Here is a 21908-nt window from a genome sequence, read left to right on the forward strand (position 1 = left end):
TTTAACAAAATTAGAGTCACCCGTAATAAATAAATAAAAACATGTGAAATTCTCCCAATTGTTCTAGGTTCATAAAATATCACATATAAGAAGAAAACACCATAACCCATACTCAGAGCAAACAAGCAGACACTAAAAGCCCCATAACTACAAAACAAATGCAGACACGAAAACAGACAAACACCCAAACAGAGTCCTAACCCAGAAATAGAAATATCATCCAAACTTATCTGCCCTGTTTTTTTTTTTTTTGGTTTTGTTAATTTTTTTTCTTCCTCTTTTTCTGGTTTTGGGTTGATTGGTCCTCACTTGGCCATCATGACCTTGACGAACTCATCGTAGTTGATCTGACCGTCACCATCTATATCAGCCTCAAGAATCATCTCATCGACTTCCTTATCAGTGAGCTTTTCACCCAGATTTGTCATGACATAGCGGAGCTCAGCCGCAGAAATGAATGTTAAGAGAAATTTCAGAACTTCATGTTTCGGATCATTTACCATGTGTATTATCAAGAAATCAAGACAAAAAACATACCTGAATTCATCGATGAACAGTTAAATGGAAGCGTCTGATTGTCAATAAAACCTTTGATATTGACTATGTTATTGCCTTCTAATCCTTTCACCTTTGGTGCCTTATGTTTCTCCTTGAGAGGATTTAGAAAAACAAACAGTGTTCTTATTTTTTTTCTCACACTTGGTTTTCATAACTTAAAGGTAATGAAAACCAATAAATTAACCATTATTGGTTTTAAAACTGAAAGGTAATGAAAACCAATAAATTAACCATTATTGGTTTTAAAACTGAAAGGTAATGAGAACCAATAAATTAACCATTATTGGTTTTAAAACTGAAAGGTAATGAAAACCAATAAATTACCCATTATTGGTTTTAAAACTGAAAGGTAATGAAAACCAACTTTAACCAATATGTTTTAATTTCTATTTCTGCCCCTCATAGAAATAGAAATTATACAACTAGTATCTACACATTAGGTCCATAACACATATATACCCTTAAGCCTATTAACTAAATTGAATCACTTAAATTGTAGGCTTCTTATAAATGATAACACCACATTTAATTATGTGGTCCCATTGAGACATTATCTAACAATCTCCCACTGGACCACATATGTATCCTGAAAAATGTGCTTAACTTTAGTGAGCTCAGAAATTTGTTATCATAACTTGAGGGTATCCAAACAATCTTGTCCATTAACTATATTAATATAGGATCAAAGCGGTCTTCGTTACATTAATCGTAACTCGACCCACCAATGGTCACGTATACGAATACAGCTAAATGACATAGATCAATCATGGATGCGTAGCATGGAAATTACATGTGATGTGATCCATACATGCCTATTTCCAACTGGTCCTACTTAACTTTATTGAGATCAATACTTCACAGTACGTAACAGAGTGTAATAAACTGAATACTTCATTTCTGCAGAAATTAATCTAATTATATAGATAAAACTCAAGGCTGACATAAAGCAGTAAAATAAATACAAACTCCCACTAAACCAGAATGTTCTCAAATAGAACAACACCCATCTGAGCAGTGTGCTCATGAAAGACCTTGGGTGGTAGTCCCTTCGTAAGTGGATCCGCTATCATGGAGTTTGTCCCAATGTGTTCTATGGAAATCTGTCCACTCTGCACTCTTTCTTTTACAACTAGGAACTTGATATCAATATGCTTTGATTTTGTCGAGCTCCTGTTGTTATTGGAATATAAAACTGCAGACTTATTGTCACAATATATTTTAAGTGGTCTTTCAGTGCCTTTCAAAATACGCAACCCAGTGACAAAATTCCGCAGCCATATCCCTTGGTTTGATGCCTCATAACATGCTACAAACTCTGCAGCCATGGTGGATGAAGCTATGAGCGTCTGCTTTGCAGACCTCCAAGAAATTGCTCCGCCAGCTAACAGATAAATATAGCCTGATGTGGATTTCCTACTGTCTTGGCATCCAGCAAAATCGGAGTCGGAATATCCAATGACCTCTAACTTATCCGATCTCCTATATGTGAGCATATATTCCTTTGTTCTCTGTAAATATCGCATAACACGCTTGACTGCTTTCCAATGATCCATGCCAGGATTACTTAAATATCTGTCTAACATGCCAACTATAAACGCAATATCCGGACGCGTACATACTTGAGCATACATTAGACTCCCTAGAGCCGAGGCATAAGGAATCTTCTGCATTTCTTGAATTTTAAGACTGTTCTTCGGGCATTGGCTGAGACTAAACTTGTCTCCCTTAGCAACCGGGGTTTCACCTGATTTACAATTTTGCATGCCAAATCTAATGAGTATTTTTTCGATATAGCTCCTTTGTGATAATCCCAGAATACCCCGAGAACGATCTCGGAGTATTTCGATTCCTAATACAAAGGAAACATCACCAAGATCTTTCATTTCAAAATTCTTAGATAAAAATCTCTTGGTGTCATGCAATAAGTTTATATCGTTTGTGGCAAGCAATATGTCGTCAACATATAAAACCAAAAATATGTGTTTACTCCCACTGAACTTGTGATACACACATTCATCAACAACATTAGTTTCAAAACTATACGAAGTGAGAATTTGATGAAATTTGAAGTACCACTGATGAGAAGCTTGTTTGAGTCCATAGATGGATTTAGTCAATTTGCAAACCATATTCTTTGGGTCTCCTGACACAAAGTTTTCTGGCTGCACCATATAAATTGTTTCTTTAATGTCACCATTAAGAAAAGCTGTTTTGACATCCATCTGATGCAACTCAAGATCAAAATATGCAACAAGCGCCATAATTGTCCTAAAAGAATCTTTCGAAGAAACTGGAGAGAAAGTTTCTTTAAAGTCAATTCCTTCTTTTTGAGTAAAGCCTTTGGCTACAAGACGTGCCTTATACCTCTCCACATTACCATTTGAATCCCTTTTGGTTTTAAATATCCATTTACAACCTACGGGCTTCGCACCAACTGGTAATGAGACAAGTTCCCAAACTTTATTGTCTTGCATAGACTTATATTCTTCATTCATGGCTTCTATCCACTTATGAGAGTTGGAACTTTCCATGGCTTGACGAAAGTTGATTGGATCATCTTTCGACATTCCATTTTCTACCTCATGTTCCTGGAGATATACAATATAATCATCTGAAAATGCAAATCTCCTTTCTCTGGTGGATCGACTTTATGGCACAGATTCTTGAGGTTGAGGTTGTAGAGTTTGTTCCTCAGGAACAATTACCTCATCTTGAATGGGGGTTTGAACTATATTATCTTGAACAACATTGTCTGGTTGAGGATCCGAAATTACTTCTCGAGCAATGACAGGTATAGGAACCTGTGATTGGTCAAAAGTAGTAGTAGGAAGTGGGATTACTCCTGCTTCCTCCTCAAAGACAAACTGGATTTCTCCCCCCAAACTCAACATCCTCAAAAAATGTTGCAATTCCCGTATCAAATATTGACCTATTTGTGGGATCATAAAACTTGTAACCCCGTGATCGTTCGGCATAGCCAATAAAGTAGCTGCTAATGGTTTTAGAGTCCAATTTTCGTTCATGAGGTTTATAAGGCCTCGCCTCAGCAGGACACCCCCACACATGCAAATGTTTTAGACTAGGCTTTCGCCCAACCCAAAGCTCATAAGGTGTTTTTACAACTGCTTTAGTTGGCACCCGATTTAAGATATAAGTTGCTGTCTTTAAAGCCTCACCCCAGAGGGACTCTGGTAAAGTAGAATGACTGATCATACTTCTTACCATATCCTTAAGAGTCCGGTTTCGTCTCTCAGATACACCATTCATGCTAGGTGATCCTGGCATGGTGTATTGTGGGACGATTCCACATTCCTCCAGGTATTTTGCAAACGGTCCTGGACGTTGTTCACCTGATCCATCATATCTGCCATAGTATTCACCACCACGGTCAGACCTGACACTTTTAATCCGTTTGTTGAGTTGTAACTCAACTTCGGCCTTAAATTGTTTGAATACGTCCAAAGACTGTGATTTCTCATGGATAAGAAATAGATACCCATATCTGGAATAGTCGTCTATGAATGTGATAAAATATTGTTGACCATTCCAAGACGCCATAGGGAATGGGCCACAAATGTCCGTATGAATTAATTCTAAGACATCTGTAGTCCTATGGGCACCATATTTCTTTATTTTGGTCTGTTTTCCCTTGATACACTCAACACAGACATCAAAATCTGAAAAATCAAGAGAGTCAAAGATTCCATCAGACACAAGGCGCTCAACTCTAGATTTAAAGATGTGACCTAGGCGTTTGTGCCATAATGAGGCTGAATTTTCCTTAGTTAATTTACGTTTTGTACCTCGTGATTCCATGTGCAAGGTTGCATTATAAGATGCAATAGTTTCGAGCAAATATAGATTATCAAACACATTAAGTAAACCAGTACCAATAACATTGGAATTAATAGACATACTAAACTTCATATTTCCAAAAGAACAATAATATCCCAATTTGTCCAATACAGAAACATAAATTAAATTCCGTCTAAAGGACGGTACAACAAAAGTGTCTAATAAATCCAAATAATAACCAGTTTTCAGTAATAATCTAAAGTGCACTATTGCCTGCACTTCTATTGACGTGCCATCGCCCACAAAGATGTATCTTTCAGCATCAGTTGGCTTTCGGTAGTTCAGGCAACCCTGCATAGAAACACATATGTGAGTAGTAGCACCAGAATCTACCCACCAAGTGTTTCTTGGTACTGAAGCTAAATTTATTTCAGAACAGACCAAAACATGAAATGTACCTTTCTTTATATGCCAGGCGACGTATTTGGCACAATCCTTCTTTCTGTGTCCGGGCTTGCCACAAAAGAAACAACCATCCTGCGCTTTCTGTTTCTTTGGTTCCGGACCCTGAGGAATAGCAACTTCCTTTCCCTTATGCGTTCTTTTGCCCGTATGCTTGGAGGTGCTTGCCAGATGAGCACTTTCAGTCATTTCTTGCTTCAATCTCTCTTCCTCTTGCACACAAAATGAAATGAGCTCATTGAGAGTCCATTTCTCCTTCTGGCAGTTATAACTGACCTTAAATTGGTTAAATTGTGTAGGAAGAGAGATGAGAACTAAATGCACGAGCAAATCATCAGATAGGTCGAGCTTTAGTGCCTTAAGTTTTGAAGCAAGATGAGACATTTCCATGATGTACTCGCGAACATTACCCTTGCCTTTGTACTTTATTGAAATCAAGCTTGCTAAAAGCGTGCTTGTTTCAGCCTTATCGTTTTTAGCAAAACGCTTTTGAATTTCTGAAAGAAATTCACCGGCAACGGTAACATCCTGTGTTATTGCACCTTGAAAAACTTCTGGAATCCCACGCTTCATGATCATAAGACTTAGCCTGTTAGAACGATCCCGCTTATCAAAGTACACAGTTTCCTCAGGAGTACTTTGTGCAGTGAGAGCATTCGGTTTTGGCATCCTTAATGCCAAGTCTATGTCCATGCAGCCGAGAACAATCAATATGTTCTCTTTCCAGTCCTTAAAGTTTGTTCCATTTAACATTGGAACATTGTTCATGTTGGCAGAGATTGAAGTAGTCGACATTAAAGCTGAATCGAAAAGAAAATAAAAGGAATAAACAATTATGCTCACATTAAGTTACCAAACAGATAATCTCTAAATAAATTAATTTAATGACAACATCTCAAGATACCTAGCACAACATTAATACCAAGCCTTTGGGCAGTGATATTAACTGTAAGTGGTATTCTTGTTGTAATGATCAAACATTGACAATAAGTTATGTCAAATAACAAATCTATCTTTTGATGGATTTATTATTCACATTAGGTTTCCTTGACAATTGGCACATGTTTATCACCACAAAATGTGTGTGTAATTCTGCCAAGTATTAATCATGTCTTTGGACTGATAAATACCCGCATGAGATACACAGACATGAACTTCAAAACATTCCATATAAAACAATCTAGACAAGAGAGATCACTTTTGTGACATCTTGTTTGAATTGACTTATATTTAGAACATTAGAAAATTAAATTTCCGTAGACGTTGTATGAAATTACATTAAATTTAAAGATTTCTTTATTTGTTACCCCGTATATGTTATATAATCTGCAGCAATCCCAATTATATACATATATATATAAATACATGATGTTCACCATTTGAAAAATGAACCGCCCATTCGAATTATGTTCCATTTTCAGAAAACAAAACAGAATTTGCAGCAGAGGGAAAAACAGAAATACAAAAAGCAGAATCTGATTCCAAGAAACTAAATAGGATGAATAAAAGCATATCTATTCTGATAATACACATGATATAACCGCTCTGATACCACTTGTTAAGAGAAATTTCAGAACTTCATGTTTCGGATCATTTACCATGTGTATTATCAAGAAATCAAGACAAAAAACATACCTGAATTCATCGATGAACAGTTAAACAGAAGCGTCTGATTGTCAATAAAACCTTTGATATTGACTATGTTATTGCCTTCTAATCCTTTCCCATTTGGTGCCTTATGTTTCTCCTTGAGAGGATTTAGAAAAACAAACAGTGTTCTTATTTTTTTTCTCACACTTGGGAAGGAATAGGGACCATAACCCTTTAAAGGTTGTAATTGGTTTTCATAACTGAAAGGTAATGAAAACCAATAAATTAATCATTATTGGTTTTAAAACTGAAAGGTAATGAAAACCAATAAATTAACCATTATTGGTTTTAAAACTGAAAGGTAATGAAAACCAACTTTAACCAATATGTTTTAATTTCTATTTCTGCCCCTCATAGAAATAGAAATTATACAACTAGTATCTACACATTAGGTCCATAACACATATATACCCTTAAGCCTATTAACTAAATTGAATCACTTAAATTGTAGGCTTCTTATAAATGATAACACCACATTTAATTATGTGGTCCCATTGAGACATTATCTAACAATGAAGCCGTTCTGGTCCTTGTCGAAAACCCGGAAAGCTTCCTTGTGCTCCTCCTCAGAGTCAGTATCTTTCATCTTCCTGGCCATCAGGTTGAGGAACTCTGGGAAATCAATTGTCCCATTTCCATCAGCATCAACCACATTTATCATGTCCTGGAGCTCAGCTTCTGTCGGGTTCTGCCCCAACGACTGCATCACCGTTCCAAGCTTCTTGGTAGTGATGCAACCTGAAGCAATATCTGAAAACAACATTACAGCAAAATGTCAAAACGTCAAGGCCATGCCAAAAGAACTGACGTAAGCAAAAAAAATTGAGAGAGACTGAGGGTTAGGAGATGAACACAAAACAATAGTTTAGCATTATCATGTAAGAAAAATACAAAACATGCAAGTGGTGCAAAAGGCAACACAGGAAAGACAACGAATTTAGGTCCAAGGTCTCAAGTACCAAACAAAATTGCCACATTGGTTATGACGGAGAAGATATAATTCACACAATTTTAGGGCGAATTTCATTTACACCATGTAACAGGGGGCCCTGTGCAAACCCCTTGACATTAAGAAATAAGCACTCAAGTCATTGTGCCTCACCAAATTCCATGAACAACACTTGATAATTGACCTTGATAACCTCATCTTTTTTTTTGAGATCTGAACTAAACCAGTGCACACCCACACATATATTACATATATAAACCAATTACTAGACATCCACCCTAACTATTGACTAATAAAATGATCTGGCAGTACAAAAATGATATAGCACAGCTTAAACTCAAATCTGGAGTATACGTGCTCTGTTTGAGTAAATTCAGTTATAAGATTCAGCGAAATTTAATATATGCAAGACTCAAAATATGCATTAATCAGTAAAGACTAGCCTTATCCAAAAGCTGCAAGTACCAGATGCAGTCTATTGCTAACACCATAAAAATTGAATCTCAATTCCCCAGGCTAAGCGAAATGGAAAAAAAGTGAGAGAGAGACAAAGAGAGAGCCAAATGACGCAGAATTAGCTCAAAACAAAAAGATTTAAGATAACCAAAAAATTAGAGACAGAGGGTTTTTTAATCTGATACTAACTTTCTTCTCTAATTGTATTGTATCTCACTAAGTATTTTGTAAACAAAGGGTTTCTAAACCAACATCTTAAATAATTCCAGACTTTAAACATCTTTAGTACCACTCCGTTATATGCAATGGCTAATGGTCCTACATCCCTTTGATAATAGTCAAATGGTCTCTGTGCTGCACTAGACAAGCTACTGATTAAAAAGAAGGTAGTTGAGGATGATCAAATGTGCTGTGTTTGTGTTTCAGTGAGGGGGAGACCAATGGATGCTTGACTACCGGTTGTGCTCTGGTGGGGAGATAAGTGCATGGTTGCTAATTATAGACAAGAAATACATACCACATATATGAGGGGAGAGAAATAGTAAACAGAGGAGGAAGAAGACAATTTTGTGATTTGTAGAAACATAAAGATATTTTTTACCACAAAATTTGATTACAATCACTCAAGTCCAACAAATATTTAAGGTATTTTTGTCCCAAACATAAATCTGCTAATGTTTTTTGTATAAAAAAAATAGTACCATAACAATCATTTTTAATTCCCTACTAAAAAGAGCCACAAGAAGGGAATGAAACTACAGCTCCGAAGAGATCTCCAATCCTTTACCAATTCTTTCATCAAATTCATATTTGATGAGCAAAGAGCTAAAATTGAGCTCCAATCATTTTATCAAACATCTATCAAATCAAGGGGGAGGCAAAATTTTCACCAAAGATGAACCAAAATCCTTCACCAAATTCCCAACAGTCATATTTTACACACAATTGACGAGAATTTAAAAAGAGTAAGAATAGGGAGTTATTTTATTTCATCAGAAATGGTTAAAACAAGATTTTAGGATAAGTTTGGGATTTTTCAAAATGATTTGATTAAAAACAAAAAACAAAGGATTAGAGCGTTCCAATACTAGATCGAGCTTTTAACCAAATTTTCAATCAAATTTGATGAAAAAGAGAGAGCAAGGATTAGAGATGCTCTAATGCGTTTCCATCCATCATATGAAAGGGCCAATGCAACCGAGCCTAATGCATGCAAAAATTAGACAGTTCTCAAAAAATAAATAAATAAATAAAATAACCACAATCAATCAAGAAAAAGGACCCAGAGAGAACTTATAAAGCATGGATCAGATACATAAATAGCATCATCAGAACACATAAATAAAGCATCATCACAGAAACAAAAAAAAAAAAAAAACACAAGAAGGATTTGGGGCTCAGAAAAATAGATGATAACGATCAGCAAATAATAGCCTCGAATCCAAATATCAACATCATGTGCAGTGCGTTTGATACGCATCAAACCTAACAACAACCCTACAACCAACATCTCAAAAAATGATATTCGAGACGGAAAATTTCGAAACGATCTAGGGGTATCACGTGAATATAAACGAACCAATCAATCAATCAATTACATACAAAGAGATAGAGAGAAAAACCTTCAAATCTGAAGGGATTCTATGATGGACAAAAAGACCTAAAATTAACCAAATAGTGTCGAAGGAAGCGAAATAACAACGATCAACCCATAGATCTGAACAAAACATATCAAACCAAGAACCAGATTCATATATATGTATAAATATAGATATAGATATAGATATAGAGAGAGAGGGGGGGCGGATTGGGAAAGGGAAAGTTGACTGTCTCCGTCCTTGTCGAAAAGGCTGAAAGCCTCCTTGAATTCGGAGATCTGATCGTCAGTGAGCTGATCGGCCATTCTGGTGAGTTTTCCGAGAGAGTGAGAGAAAATCGAAGGAAAATAAGCGAAGATAAATGAAAAAGAGGGGAGCATCTGCGTTAACGGGTATTTATTATGGCAATGACAGACGAATATGCTTAATATATATATAGAGAGAGAGTAGAGACAGCGAGGGAGGGAATGGTCAAAGGGTTATTGATGGATTGGAAAATTCTAGGGCAAATTACAAACACCCCATCGAGGTTTGGTGAAAATACAGATTTTCTCTGAAGTCTGAGAAATTATATCTCACCCTGAGATTTATATTTTCATAACAGATTACCCCTTGAGATTTTTATTTTCATACAGATTCTCCAATAATTTCTCCTAATTTGTTATGAAAATTTGACCTTCAGGGGGCAATTTGTAATTTTTCAAACCTCAGGGGAAAATCTGTATTTTCACCAAATCTCGAGGAGGGTGTTTGTAATTTGCCCAAAATTTTCTATTTTCACACATCAAATATTTTTTATGTGCATTATTTTTCAAAATACACATTTAAAACTTGTTTGAAAAATTAAAGTTTGAAATTTTTTAATTAAAATAGTCATAAAAAATAAAATAAAATAAAATTCTTAATTCAATAAAATAAAACATCACATCTAACTCATAATCATTACATCCTCTCTCTCACAAAAATTCAAAAAGCCTTTTCCAAACGACACTTTTTAGTCTCATGCTAAAATAACTAAAAAATCAAAAAGCCACAAAGTCACCCCACTTCCCAAACAAATCCTTAATGAATTTAAAATCTTATTTTTTACTTAATACACAACTTATTCTATCAAAAATGTTCCCATCTCCTTCCTTCTTCACACCACCATTATCACCAGTCTCTGCCACCTCCGACCATCCTCAACCACTACCTCTAGCTGCCGTCTTCCTCTACCATTGCAGCTCGATCTCTACCACCGATGATCAATAACAATCCCAACCACCATTACTAACAAAGAGGAAAATTTGAAAATCCCAGATCTAACGTTTGAATTGAAGAAAAAAAGATGAGAGAGGACGCTGGCTATGGCAGTTTTGTTGGTTGCGAAAGTTGAGATGGATTGGGGAAGATGATGCAAGGGATGCCGGTGTGAAGGTGTCGCAATTGCTATCGCAACCGAGAATGGTGAGATCCCAACGATGATGAGCAACGGGAGATGGGAAAGGGGACTGGCAAAGGTCATCGGAGGAAGAGGAAGGTTGAGAGGAGAAGAGGCGATTTGATGGTGGTGGCGGCGACGACGACAACAATGGCAACAATGGTATGTGTGGTAATGTTGGGGTTAAGACAACAATGTTTGGGTTACTGTTAACGATAGATGTGGTGGTTGATGGAGGCAGCAGGAATGAACGGAAGCTGTGGAGGGACAGCTACCGGAAGCAAGGGGTTGGAGATAGGTGGTGACAACGATAACTTAGGATTCCTATTGGAAAGATAAAGGTATTTTGGTATTTTTATTATCGAACAAAAATATAATATAAAAAAGATTCATTAAGGCCTCGTTTGGGAACTGACTTTTTTAGTAATTTTTTAGCTAAAATATGATATATAAAAAAAAAATTAGTATGTTTGGAATGACTTTTTAATTTTTTACGAAAAGATGTGTAAAAAGTTGAGAGAAAATGAAATCTTTGACTTTTTGGTATAGGTTATTGACTTTTTGATTTTTTTAGTAACTTTTTAATTTTTTTGCTAAAAAAGTCACTTCTCAAACAAGGCCTAAGTGTGCGGATTGAGGTAATTTAATGTGTGGAAATAGAATTTTCTCTCATCTCACAAGGGAAACCATATTTTCTTTTACCATTTTGCCCTTTTGTCTCTTCTATTGTTGTATTTGGTTTAGGGATTTTAAAAAAAAATTAGAAGAGAAAAGAGAAAATATATATTAAATATAAGTATATTTTATTTACATTTCATCTTCTTTTTTTTTTTTTAATTTTCTTTTTCCTTTCAAATTCAAATTCAAATCCAAATCCAAATCCAAATCCAAATCCAAATCCAAATTCCCTAAACTTTATTTTCTTTTTCTGTTTTGTTGACATTTTCTTATTTTTTTACACTCTCTAATATCCAAGGCAGGTTTGACGACATGGAGTCACGTTGTGTGGGGCACAACCATCATTAGCATTTGGTCGAGGTTATTTTATGGCATATTTAGACGATTCTAGCTATTTATATTTTATAGTATATCGGGTAAATTATATTTATAAAAAATTAAATAGATATTAACTATTTTATTTAATTATGTTTATATTTATAAAAATAAATGGCAATTGTAACGAAATATAAAATTAAATATAAATATGTGTGGATGAAAGTGTTAACAATATCCGATCAACTTAATTTTTTTATAAATATGTTATATTCGATATATTCTAAAATGTAAACAATTTGCATCAGTGAACCGGGTATTGAAATTGGCCCCTACAACTGCATAACTGTGATTATTGTGCCTCTCGCGCAATAACCACCTATCTCCCAAGTTTGACGATGGTCAAGGGATTAGGTTGGTGTTCCATGGTTGCCGGGGACTAGGTTCGTGGTCCATGCGCCTACCTAAATCATGTTTATTTACGAAATAATGCGTGGGTGTATGGGAATAAAGGAAAGTATTTTTTATTTTTATTTTTTATTTTTAGTGATTTTTTTTTAAATAATGTCAAATTTTTTTTTTAATCCGTCTCGTGTAGACGAATCTAAAACATACTTTTTTTAATTTAAAAAAAAATATCAAAATAAACAAAAAAATCCCACTATATATATAGGGGGTCTTTGGGAAGCCGTGAGTGAGGCTATTTTAGCCTTAAATGAGAAAATAGCCAAAAAGCAACGACTGCCATTGATTTTCAAAAAAAAAATAAAAAATAAAAATAAAGTCAAAAAGCAACGGCTGCTGCAGCAACGCAGCCTACACTGCCACCAACAGTGTAGGCTGCAGATAGGTTAAATTACTATATTACCCCTACACAACAATTTTGGAAAAAATAAAGTCAGGGGCAAATTTGTCATTTCAATTTAAACATCATTTCAAACACATTTTTCAATATAACAATCAACCCAAAAATTAAACCCAACTTTCCAAATACACAAACTAAAATAGCCTACTAAAATAGTCAAAAAATCAAAAAACTTCTAAAATAGCAACTTCCCAAACGAGACCATATATATATTTTTGTCTTTCTGAATTGTTTTTGAATTTTTTCCTAAAATCATTGTGCATAATACTTATATATAATTTTTTATTTGTATAACACTACTCAAATTGTTAGTTAAATTATGCTTTTGGATAAGTTTCTTATAAGGTTTTCCATACAAGTCTATATATCAATCATGTACTCTCTCCCTCTTTCCCTCCTTTTCCCTCCTTCTTCCTTTTTTTTATTATTTTTTTTAACACTATTCAAATAAAATTGAAGTATTACTAGATGAACCATACTTTTGGATAAGCTTTTTATCAAGTTTTAGAATAAGCCCAAGTTTGACATATCACAAAATAGTAAAAAAATTAAAAACCCATTAAAAAAATTAAAAAGTTATCATTATTCACAAAAAAAAAAAATTAAAAAATTAATTTTATACACAAAATTACAACATATCAATCTGACAGTCTCAGATTTGTACTGCGTTGTGTAACAAAAAGTGCACAGTTGGGATGTAAATTTAACACACTATTATTCGGCCCGTGGGGCCCATCACGGGTCCTGTTTTGATAATCTGAACTGTTGAATGTGTAGAACTTGTCGAGTACTATATATCCATAAAAAATCACATTGATCGAATATCGATAACTATATGATCAATTCAATTTTGTATAAAAAAAATAAAGAGATTTATAATTAATGGTTGGAAAAAAACAAATCTGATCAGATAGCTATCGATATCCGATCAACGTAATTTTTTACAAGCATATAGTACTTGACGAGTTCTACATAATGTTTTCAAACTCGAACCGGACCGGATTGGACCGGCTGGTCAGGCCGGGAACCGGGCCTTGATCCGGTCCGGTCAACCCCCTAAACCCAAAGTGGGGCCAAAATCAGGGAAAACCAGTGACCCAGTGGTCAAATCGGCAAAACCGGTGACCCGAACAGGGTCGGGAGGGTCAAACCAGTCTTTTTTTTTTTTTTGGGTTTTACTTTTTTTATTTATTTCTTATATATATATATATATATATTTCAAAATTTTGACTAAAAATTCTTATTTCAAGAGTCTCCTCTTATAAGGAAGAGTCTCATTGAAAGCTTGAGAAGATTATGAAAGTCTATTCCTATTTATAGGAAAAGGTTTTTCAAAGAGAACCTACAAAATTCTATGTGGAATTCAATCAAATTATTTGAAACATATTGATTGGAAGGAGAGTCGAAAATTTCATTTCCCTCCAAAATTAAATCTAGCAATCAATCAATTTATTTGGAGGGAATGTTTAAAAAATTTAATTTCTTTAAAATAAGTGATTTTTTTTATCAGTTATGACTTTATTAAACATTATTAATAAATACTATGCAACAATTTTTATTTTCATTTGATTATTTATATATATTTTTATTTATTTATAATTTATAATTATATTTTTTAATTATATAATATTAATTATGACGTCACGTTTCGACTGCTTTCACCCGACGGTTGAACCGGTGACCCGTCCACCCAGTTCCTTTTTTGGTTCGCTCACCGGTCCGGTTTTGAAAACATTGATTCTACACATTGAACGGTTCAGATTATCAAAATGAGATCCGTGATGGCCCCCACGAGCCGAAGAACACCGTCCAGTGCAATGCCCAAAAATGGACAATTACTTCTTAGCATCTATTCCACCTTTGCAGACATGACAGCCGTACAACTCACACTCTAATCTTCTCATACACACTAATTTATACAATTTTTTAATACACATTTTTTTATAAAAAGTCAAAAAGTTAACCCAAACAATCATATTTTTTCCCTCAACTTTTAAGTCCAAAAAGTACACTTATTTATGACACCCAAAATAACCCCTAAACTTCTTGTTGTTTTTTTTAATGTATTTGTCAATTAATATTTATTTTAGGATTTAAGACAAAACTAAAAGTTAGCTTAAAAAACTGTAAACCCAAATAAATGTGCTAATAAAAAGTCAATCTAAAAGGACCAAATATAAAAATAATTATACACTTACTAACCATCCTATTAAAAATTTTACTAAAAATATAAATAGTCAAATGCAATTAATTGTCAAAAAAAAAAAAAAAAAATTTAAACCTCCAATAATATTTAGATATAAATATTTTTAGTAAAATTATTAATAAGATTTTAAGCCTTCGTTTGAGAAGTGGGTTGGCTTTTTGGCTTTTTTGGCTATTTTAGCCTGGGCTAAAAAGCTTGGTTTGGGAAGGATTTTTTGGCTTTTTAGTTTTTTTTTGTAAGAGAAGAGTGTAATGATTATGGGTTGGATGTGATGTTTTGTTTGTTATAGCTAAAATAGCCTATTTTATTTTTTGTGGCTAAAATAGCCAAAAAAACCCAACCAACTTCTTCCCAAACGGTACCTAAGTAATCATAGTATTACTCATATATCAATGAACATAAGAGATAAACTCCACAAAATTTAAAGATTCACCTTTAAATAGTTACCAATAACTCTTTTTAGGAAGAAATTTTTGTATGTGAATAGGGTATATCTCTGTGGTCCTTTCTACAATTGTAATTGATTTTGACAGTAAAATTAACTACATTTATATTAAGTGTTTTTTTAGGTATTAGAAATTGTGCTGGCCACACACTTTTGACACATATATTAAATATGAAAGGTCAATTTAGTCCTTTTCTATTTTTTATTTTTTTTTGTCTTATTTGCCAAGTGTCAACACATATACGCCCACCCTCTTTCTTCTCCTCTCTTCCTTTCTTCCCCTTTTACGTGTTGCACAATTTTTTTATTAATTATTTAAAAACAATTGATAAGAGAATTGAAGCAATAACACTCTGATATAGGCGTCTCCTAGACCGTCTCATTTATATTTAGATTAGATTAACTTTTTGATCCTATTGTAATTTATCCTTTTTATTTTATTTTGTTTTATGACGTGACTGGCTTCTTGCGCCCGGTAAAACATTGTCCGCTTTTACGAGGTGGCGAAACGACGTCTGTCGGCCTTACAGCTTTAAAAGGCCTCTTACAATGTGAAGATGATTAATACGCTTATAAGTTGGTTGCAAATATCTCTCCCAGGCGATGTGGGATTGCCTCAACATTTTAAACTTCATCATTTTGAAGAACTTATAATATGCATTATAATTTTTAAATAATTATATCAATCTTTCTTTTAATAAAATTAAGATGATAAAAAATAATACAAATGATATAACTATATCAAAGATAAATAGATAAAATATATATTTTAGTATAAAAAAGAAAATAATATCATTTTCTATTAATATGATTTAATGATTGATTTTTTAATTAAAAGAGAGTCAAGTATAATGTGAATTAAATTTTTTAAAAAATATAATATAATTATGTTAAACTTATAAAAATTATTATACTATTCCAAACTTGAAAAAAAAATCAATGTAATTTATCAATATATATATAGTCCAACCAGGGGGTGCTCTGTCACATTTATTTTTATCAAGGATGCAAAGAAATTGGGGACCTGGGGGTGCTCTGTGTTTCAAGTCACCGCAGCCTACTGTGTCTTTTTGTGGGAAGTCGTTCTGGGCTTTTCTCGATGATCTGAATTGTTCATATTATAAGATTTATTAAGTAAATTAATTATGTAAAAAATCAAATTGATTAAATATCTGCAGTTCTAAAATAAAAGTACATTTATTTTTATAAAAATTAAGGATTAACATAACTTTATAAATTTTTAAAAATAATTACGACCTAATCATGGAATTACAAATATCCGATTAACTTATATTTTTACATGAATAATATTCTTGACAAACTTTATAATATGAACGATTAAAATTATCGAAAGACACTCGGAACGACCTTCCCATAAAGGGGCACAGCAGGCTGCTGTGCCAGCACCCCAGCTCCAGAAAGTGGACTACAATTTTGGGCAAGACCCTTCATCTCAAATGTCTTTTATCTCATGTTCCAAAATATTTATAACTATTGGATAATTTTACACTTTCAAAATTTTTATATGATATAATAATTATACATATTTGGAAACACTAGGACAAAGACATTTGAACATAGAGGATCCTTTGCCATGGAGATTTTTTATTTATTTATTTTTTAGCAAGATTTATGGTGCTAAAGCCTTCTTGAGCTAAAAAACCAAACCTTGAACTAATGAATGCACATTAAGTCAAAACCAAAAATTAATTAAGCCAATCCTTGAAGTTGTGGATGCCAACCAATTCCAACCCTACCTGGTGAAATGGACAGTGATCAGCCTCCAATATTTATTTATTTATTTTTGGGTTCTCAAAAAATAATAAAAAAGTAAATTGATATACAATGTTTGATAAAATATTTCCGAAAACTTTTTTCAGGAAGGCTTTCTCATACTTCTAAATTCTTTCGTGAATTTTTAAGAACTATTTTCTCACAAGAATTAAAATTATGAACAATGCTACAGACCCCCAGTGGAGGTCCGACCCCCAGTGACGTGACGCGGCCTCGTTGGCTGGAAAAAAAAAAATAGTTTTTTTTTTCCTCCCAATCAGGGCCCTACACGCACGACCCCCCAGCACCCCCACTGGGGGTCGGAGGCATTTTCCTAAAATTATATAGAATCAATGAGGGTTTCCAAACTTTTCAAATATATATATATATATATTTTATTACTGTCATAAGCACAAAATTAAAAACCAAAGAAACAAAAAAACAAATAAAATTTGAAACTAAAACAAAACAAGGCCTATTCCCCATCTAGACCCTAATGTTTCTTTATATTGTATATAAAGGCATTTATATTCACTTACCCACCCCCCAAAAAAAGACATTTTATACTATAGAGATCTTTCTTTACGGATTACCCACACACATGATTACTTGTACACGCATTGCATAACATTAAGACATGTCTCAGTCTCACGATTTTTGCAATTTGAGATTCTTATATGATTCAAAACATCTAAAACTATTTAATGTCTCGAGATTTCTGCATCTTAAAATTTTTACATAATCTAATAATTGTGAATATTTTAATATTGAGAGACAAAATATTTAGAAACGGAGAATCTTTAGCTGTTATGGAACCTCCTTCACCCATAATAATGCGTTTTTTCTCAGCAATAAATTTAAGGAAATTACTTGGAAAGAGTAAGAAAAGCTAAAAAGAGATGAAAGGTAGATTTTGGCTATCAATAACAACACTTCACAATTACACTACGGGTTCCAAGAAATGGGACTTGAAATGGACAAACTCAGCTCAGGTCCTCTTTAAAGTCTTTGTCTTGGGCATTTGCTATTAGTTTGCTATATACACGTTTTAGGGTTAGAGACCCCATCAAGTGACTTTTGGTAAATTCTGCAGTTGGAGCTTCTGGGAAACTAAGGTCCTTCGGAAACACCAATCACTTCTGTTTGGTAGAGTTTTTGAAGTTTAATTTTAATCTTTAGTTTGTGTGTGTTGTTTGGTTACAATTTTAGAAAATTAATTCCACACCTATTATTCAAAACACTCACTTTTCAATATTATGTCGCATCACTCAATTCAAACACTTTTTAAAACTCATAACCAAACAAATTTTGTACACTCAAATCTTAATTCTAAAATTCACAAACTTAAAATACGACTCTATTTTCAAATCATAATTCTAAAACTCTATCAAATGCAACATATATTTTCATCACAACATAGACCTGTTTGGTGCAACTTATTGTAAGTTAAAAACTAATCATCAGAAAGCAAAAACCAAAAATACCCCTCATTTGACTTTCAAATAATAACAAAAAAACCCGCTATAAGTAGCTCATATAAACTGCACTAACTACTACTTATAGCTAATGAGGTATAAATAACCTTAAAAAAACTGATTATGTACCGTACAAGCTGAAAAATGAGTTCTTTTAACTTTTGATTATGATTATCAACTTACAATTTCAAAAACGATGCGTATATATTACATTTTATATTTATAAATAATAATAATAATATTATTATTATTGTTATTATTATTAATCCATCACACTAAAACTCAATGAAGATAGTTATTTTTAAGTTATTATTATAATAATTATTATTAATGGAGATAGTTATTATTATTAATCTGCCTTCAATGATTAATAATAATAAAAATAATAATAATTATTATTATTAATCCTTCTTTATGATTATTATAAAATGAATATTTTGTACAAGCAAGGCATGCACACATCATATCAACCGAGATTTGAACCCTAGATGTAAAAGGAGAAACATTTATTGAAAACTATCAAACAAATATAGAATCATAAATTGCAGTGTATATGTTGATGTATGTTCGAATTGAATTTGAAGCTACTCACTGCAGTATATATAGTTCTAAAGAAACCTTTTTTGGATGATAAAGTAAAGAAACTTATAAGAATTTATGTATTATTGATTGATATATTGATGATTTTCTGTCTATTACAAATGGTTCCTTATATAGATGTAGGTGTAGTGGATGGTGGTGGTAGGTGAGTGTAGTAGGTGAGTGTGTGGTAGGTGATGGTAAGTTAGTGGTAGGTGATGGTAAATTTTAACAGCCCCCCGCAAACTCAAGGAGGATAGAAACTAACCAACTTGAGTTTGGAGAGAGTAAGAAAACAAGAAAATATATAAAAATAAAAGAGGATAGGAGACACTGTATGGTCGTATCAGACCATTGGTGAAGACACTGGATGGTGGTGTCATAACGTTGTAGAGGACACTGTATGGGGGTGTCATAACGTTGTAGAGGACACTGTATGGTGGTGTCATAACGGTGTAGAAGACAGTTTATGGGGTCATGTCGGACCGTTGGAGAAGACAGTTTATGGGGTCATGTCGGACCGTTGGAGAAGACAGTTTATGGGGTCATGTCGGACCGTTGTAGCAGACAATGTTGTGACAGTTGTTGTGACAGTTTACGGAGTCTTGCTGGACCCTTGTAGAAACTAACCGGAATCAATGTCGGGACAGTTTACAGAGTCTTGTCGGACCCTTGTAGAAACTAACCGGAATCAATGTCGGGACAGTTTACAGAGTCTTGTCGGACCCATAAAGGAGCTAACCGGAATCAATGTCGGGACAGTTTACAGAGTCTTGTCGGACCCCTAAAAAGTCGCACCCTCAAAAGGTGTGCCCAATCTATCAAAAGGCGTGCCCAATTCATAAAAAGGCGTGCCATCAAAAGGCGTGCCCAATTCATCAAAAGACGAGCCATCAAAAGGCGCGCCAGACACGCGGCGATGCACGTGATCGACAGTGCGCGTGTCGGCCTCTTCGTCATGTTCTATATAAATCAATGCGGAGGCTGAGAGAACATGTGGAAATCAAACCAGTCTGAAACCTCTGAAAAAAACTCTGCGGTTGCTGAGAGAGAAACTCTGTAATACTCTGTAACCAACCCGTCTCTGAAACACTCAGCAACATGGCTTCTTCTTCCCGTCCAGCTACCCAGAACATGGCCTCTTCGTCCCGTGGTCTGCTCACTCTCTTTCCCGACCTCAATGAGTCAACAAGAGAGATAACTGGTGCGGTGGCCAGTGAACCTCAACCAAACACCTCTGTGTTTGCTCCGTTGAACTTTCCGATGCGGTCGGTGGAGCAAAAAATGGCGGTGCAAACTGATATTGAGGCCAATCAGTATACTTTAAAGTCGTGTGGAAACCATGACTGCGGTCACAAACTTGTCGCACCGGCTTCAGAGTAGGACAAATGAGGTGCAGCATTTAAGCGCCCAACTGGCTCTGCTCCAACGCATGTATAAGGATGCGCGAGCAGAGATAAGTGTGCTAAAGACAGAAAACAAGGAGCTGAAGCGGAAGGCCACCATGATGTTCCGATTTGGAGGTCCGCCATATGCTGCAGTGGAGGACTATGGGGGAGTGAACGTGCTCGGTGGTGTGGAAAACACGGAGGCAGCACCGTCAAGGGCCGCCCAGGACGGAGGCAAGAAGAAAAGACCGGCGGCAAAGTAGAGAAGAAAATCCTGCCTGTGGATGTGGTTGTTTTGTGGTTGTTTTTTTTTTTTTTTTTTTTTTTTTTTTGGTGTAAAATTAGGAGCGGAGTTGATCCCCTGATATGAATAAAATGACAAGGTTGTGGAATGTTGTTGGTGTGATTTTGTGTTGTTGTTTTGTTTAATAATAAAAATAAAATAAAAATAAAACAATGGATAAAGAAAATAGATAAAAATATTTGTGGATGGGTGATATGAAAAACATTGGTGTGATTTTTATTTTATTTTATTTTATTTTATTTTATTTTTGTTATTTTTTTTTTTTTGGTAAAGAAATAATAATGAAAAAAAGTTTCGTGGCCCACGGTTTGGGGGAAAACCTGCAAAGGGTTTGGGTTTTTTTTTTTTTTAATTAATGATAATAATAATAATAAGAATATATGAATGGCGAAAGGATGTGCCTCGGTGGGTTGGAAAGTGAAAAAATGAAAGAGAGAAAGTGGGGTAACGAGGATGATAAGAAGAATAAAATGAATAAAAAAATTGGTGTGGGGTAAGGTAGTGGCTTCATTTGAAAGACAAAAAGATAGTGGATGTAAATATTAAAAAGAAAAAGAAAGGAAAAAGAGGGGGGTGATCCACGAGGCAAAAAAGTCCTTCCCAACAATGCTCTCTAGCACTGAAGACTTCCCGGAGCTCTGGCCACCGACGACGGCGATGGAAGGAAGAAAGTCCCAGAGAGTGGGCAAAGCGCTCTCTTTGCCATGATCGCCTAGAGCAGTGCAAGCTCTCTGTAGTTTGTTGACCAGAGATATCAAGTTCTCCATTCTCGCTGTGTTTCTCAACCAAATCAGCAAAACGTAGCAGTATCCGTGACCGTTCATAAGCGGTCATTTTTGGCCATGGTCCCTCATCAAATGCCTTACGAGCAGCAGATACAGCACGGTTTATATCTTCTGCATGACCTTCGGCAACCTGAGCAATAACCTCTCCTGTCCGAGGGTCATAGGTTGGAAATGTTTTTTTGGACGCTGAATCCACAAATTGGCCAT

General features: G+C 34.5%; 1 protein-coding gene across 1 annotated transcript; it reads right to left on the minus strand.

The window, feature by feature from the left end:
• LOC114262431 (calmodulin-like) lies at positions 1 to 9773 on the minus strand. Its single transcript, XM_082897505.1, has 3 exons — positions 9667 to 9773; positions 6984 to 7223; positions 1 to 459 (listed from the first exon to the last, which is right to left on the minus strand). The coding sequence occupies exons 1-3, from the start codon at positions 9771 to 9773 to the stop codon at positions 306 to 308; spliced, it is 501 nt and encodes a 166-aa protein (XP_082753631.1). The 3' UTR covers positions 1 to 305.
• Between the last annotated feature and the right edge of the window lie 12135 nt (positions 9774 to 21908).

The sequence above is a fragment of the Camellia sinensis genome, chromosome 12 (genome assembly GCF_055761805.1).
Source record: "Camellia sinensis isolate YWXY chromosome 12, ASM5576180v1, whole genome shotgun sequence".
Classification (NCBI taxonomy): domain Eukaryota; kingdom Viridiplantae; phylum Streptophyta; class Magnoliopsida; order Ericales; family Theaceae; genus Camellia; species Camellia sinensis.

Excerpts from the sequence above, each read along its gene's own strand:
- LOC114262431 (XM_082897505.1), bottom strand. The coding sequence starts at position 9,773 with ATGGCCGATCAGCTCACTGACGATCAGATCTCCGAATTCAAGGAGGCT. Across the intron at positions 7,224-9,666 it reads CTTTCCCAATCCGCCCCCCC|GTTTTCAGATATTGCTTCAG; the intron begins TCTCTCTCTATA and ends TGCTGTAATGTT. Across the intron at positions 460-6,983 it reads TTCGACAAGGACCAGAACGG|ATTCATTTCTGCGGCTGAGC; the intron begins CTTCATTGTTAG and ends ATTTCTCTTAAC.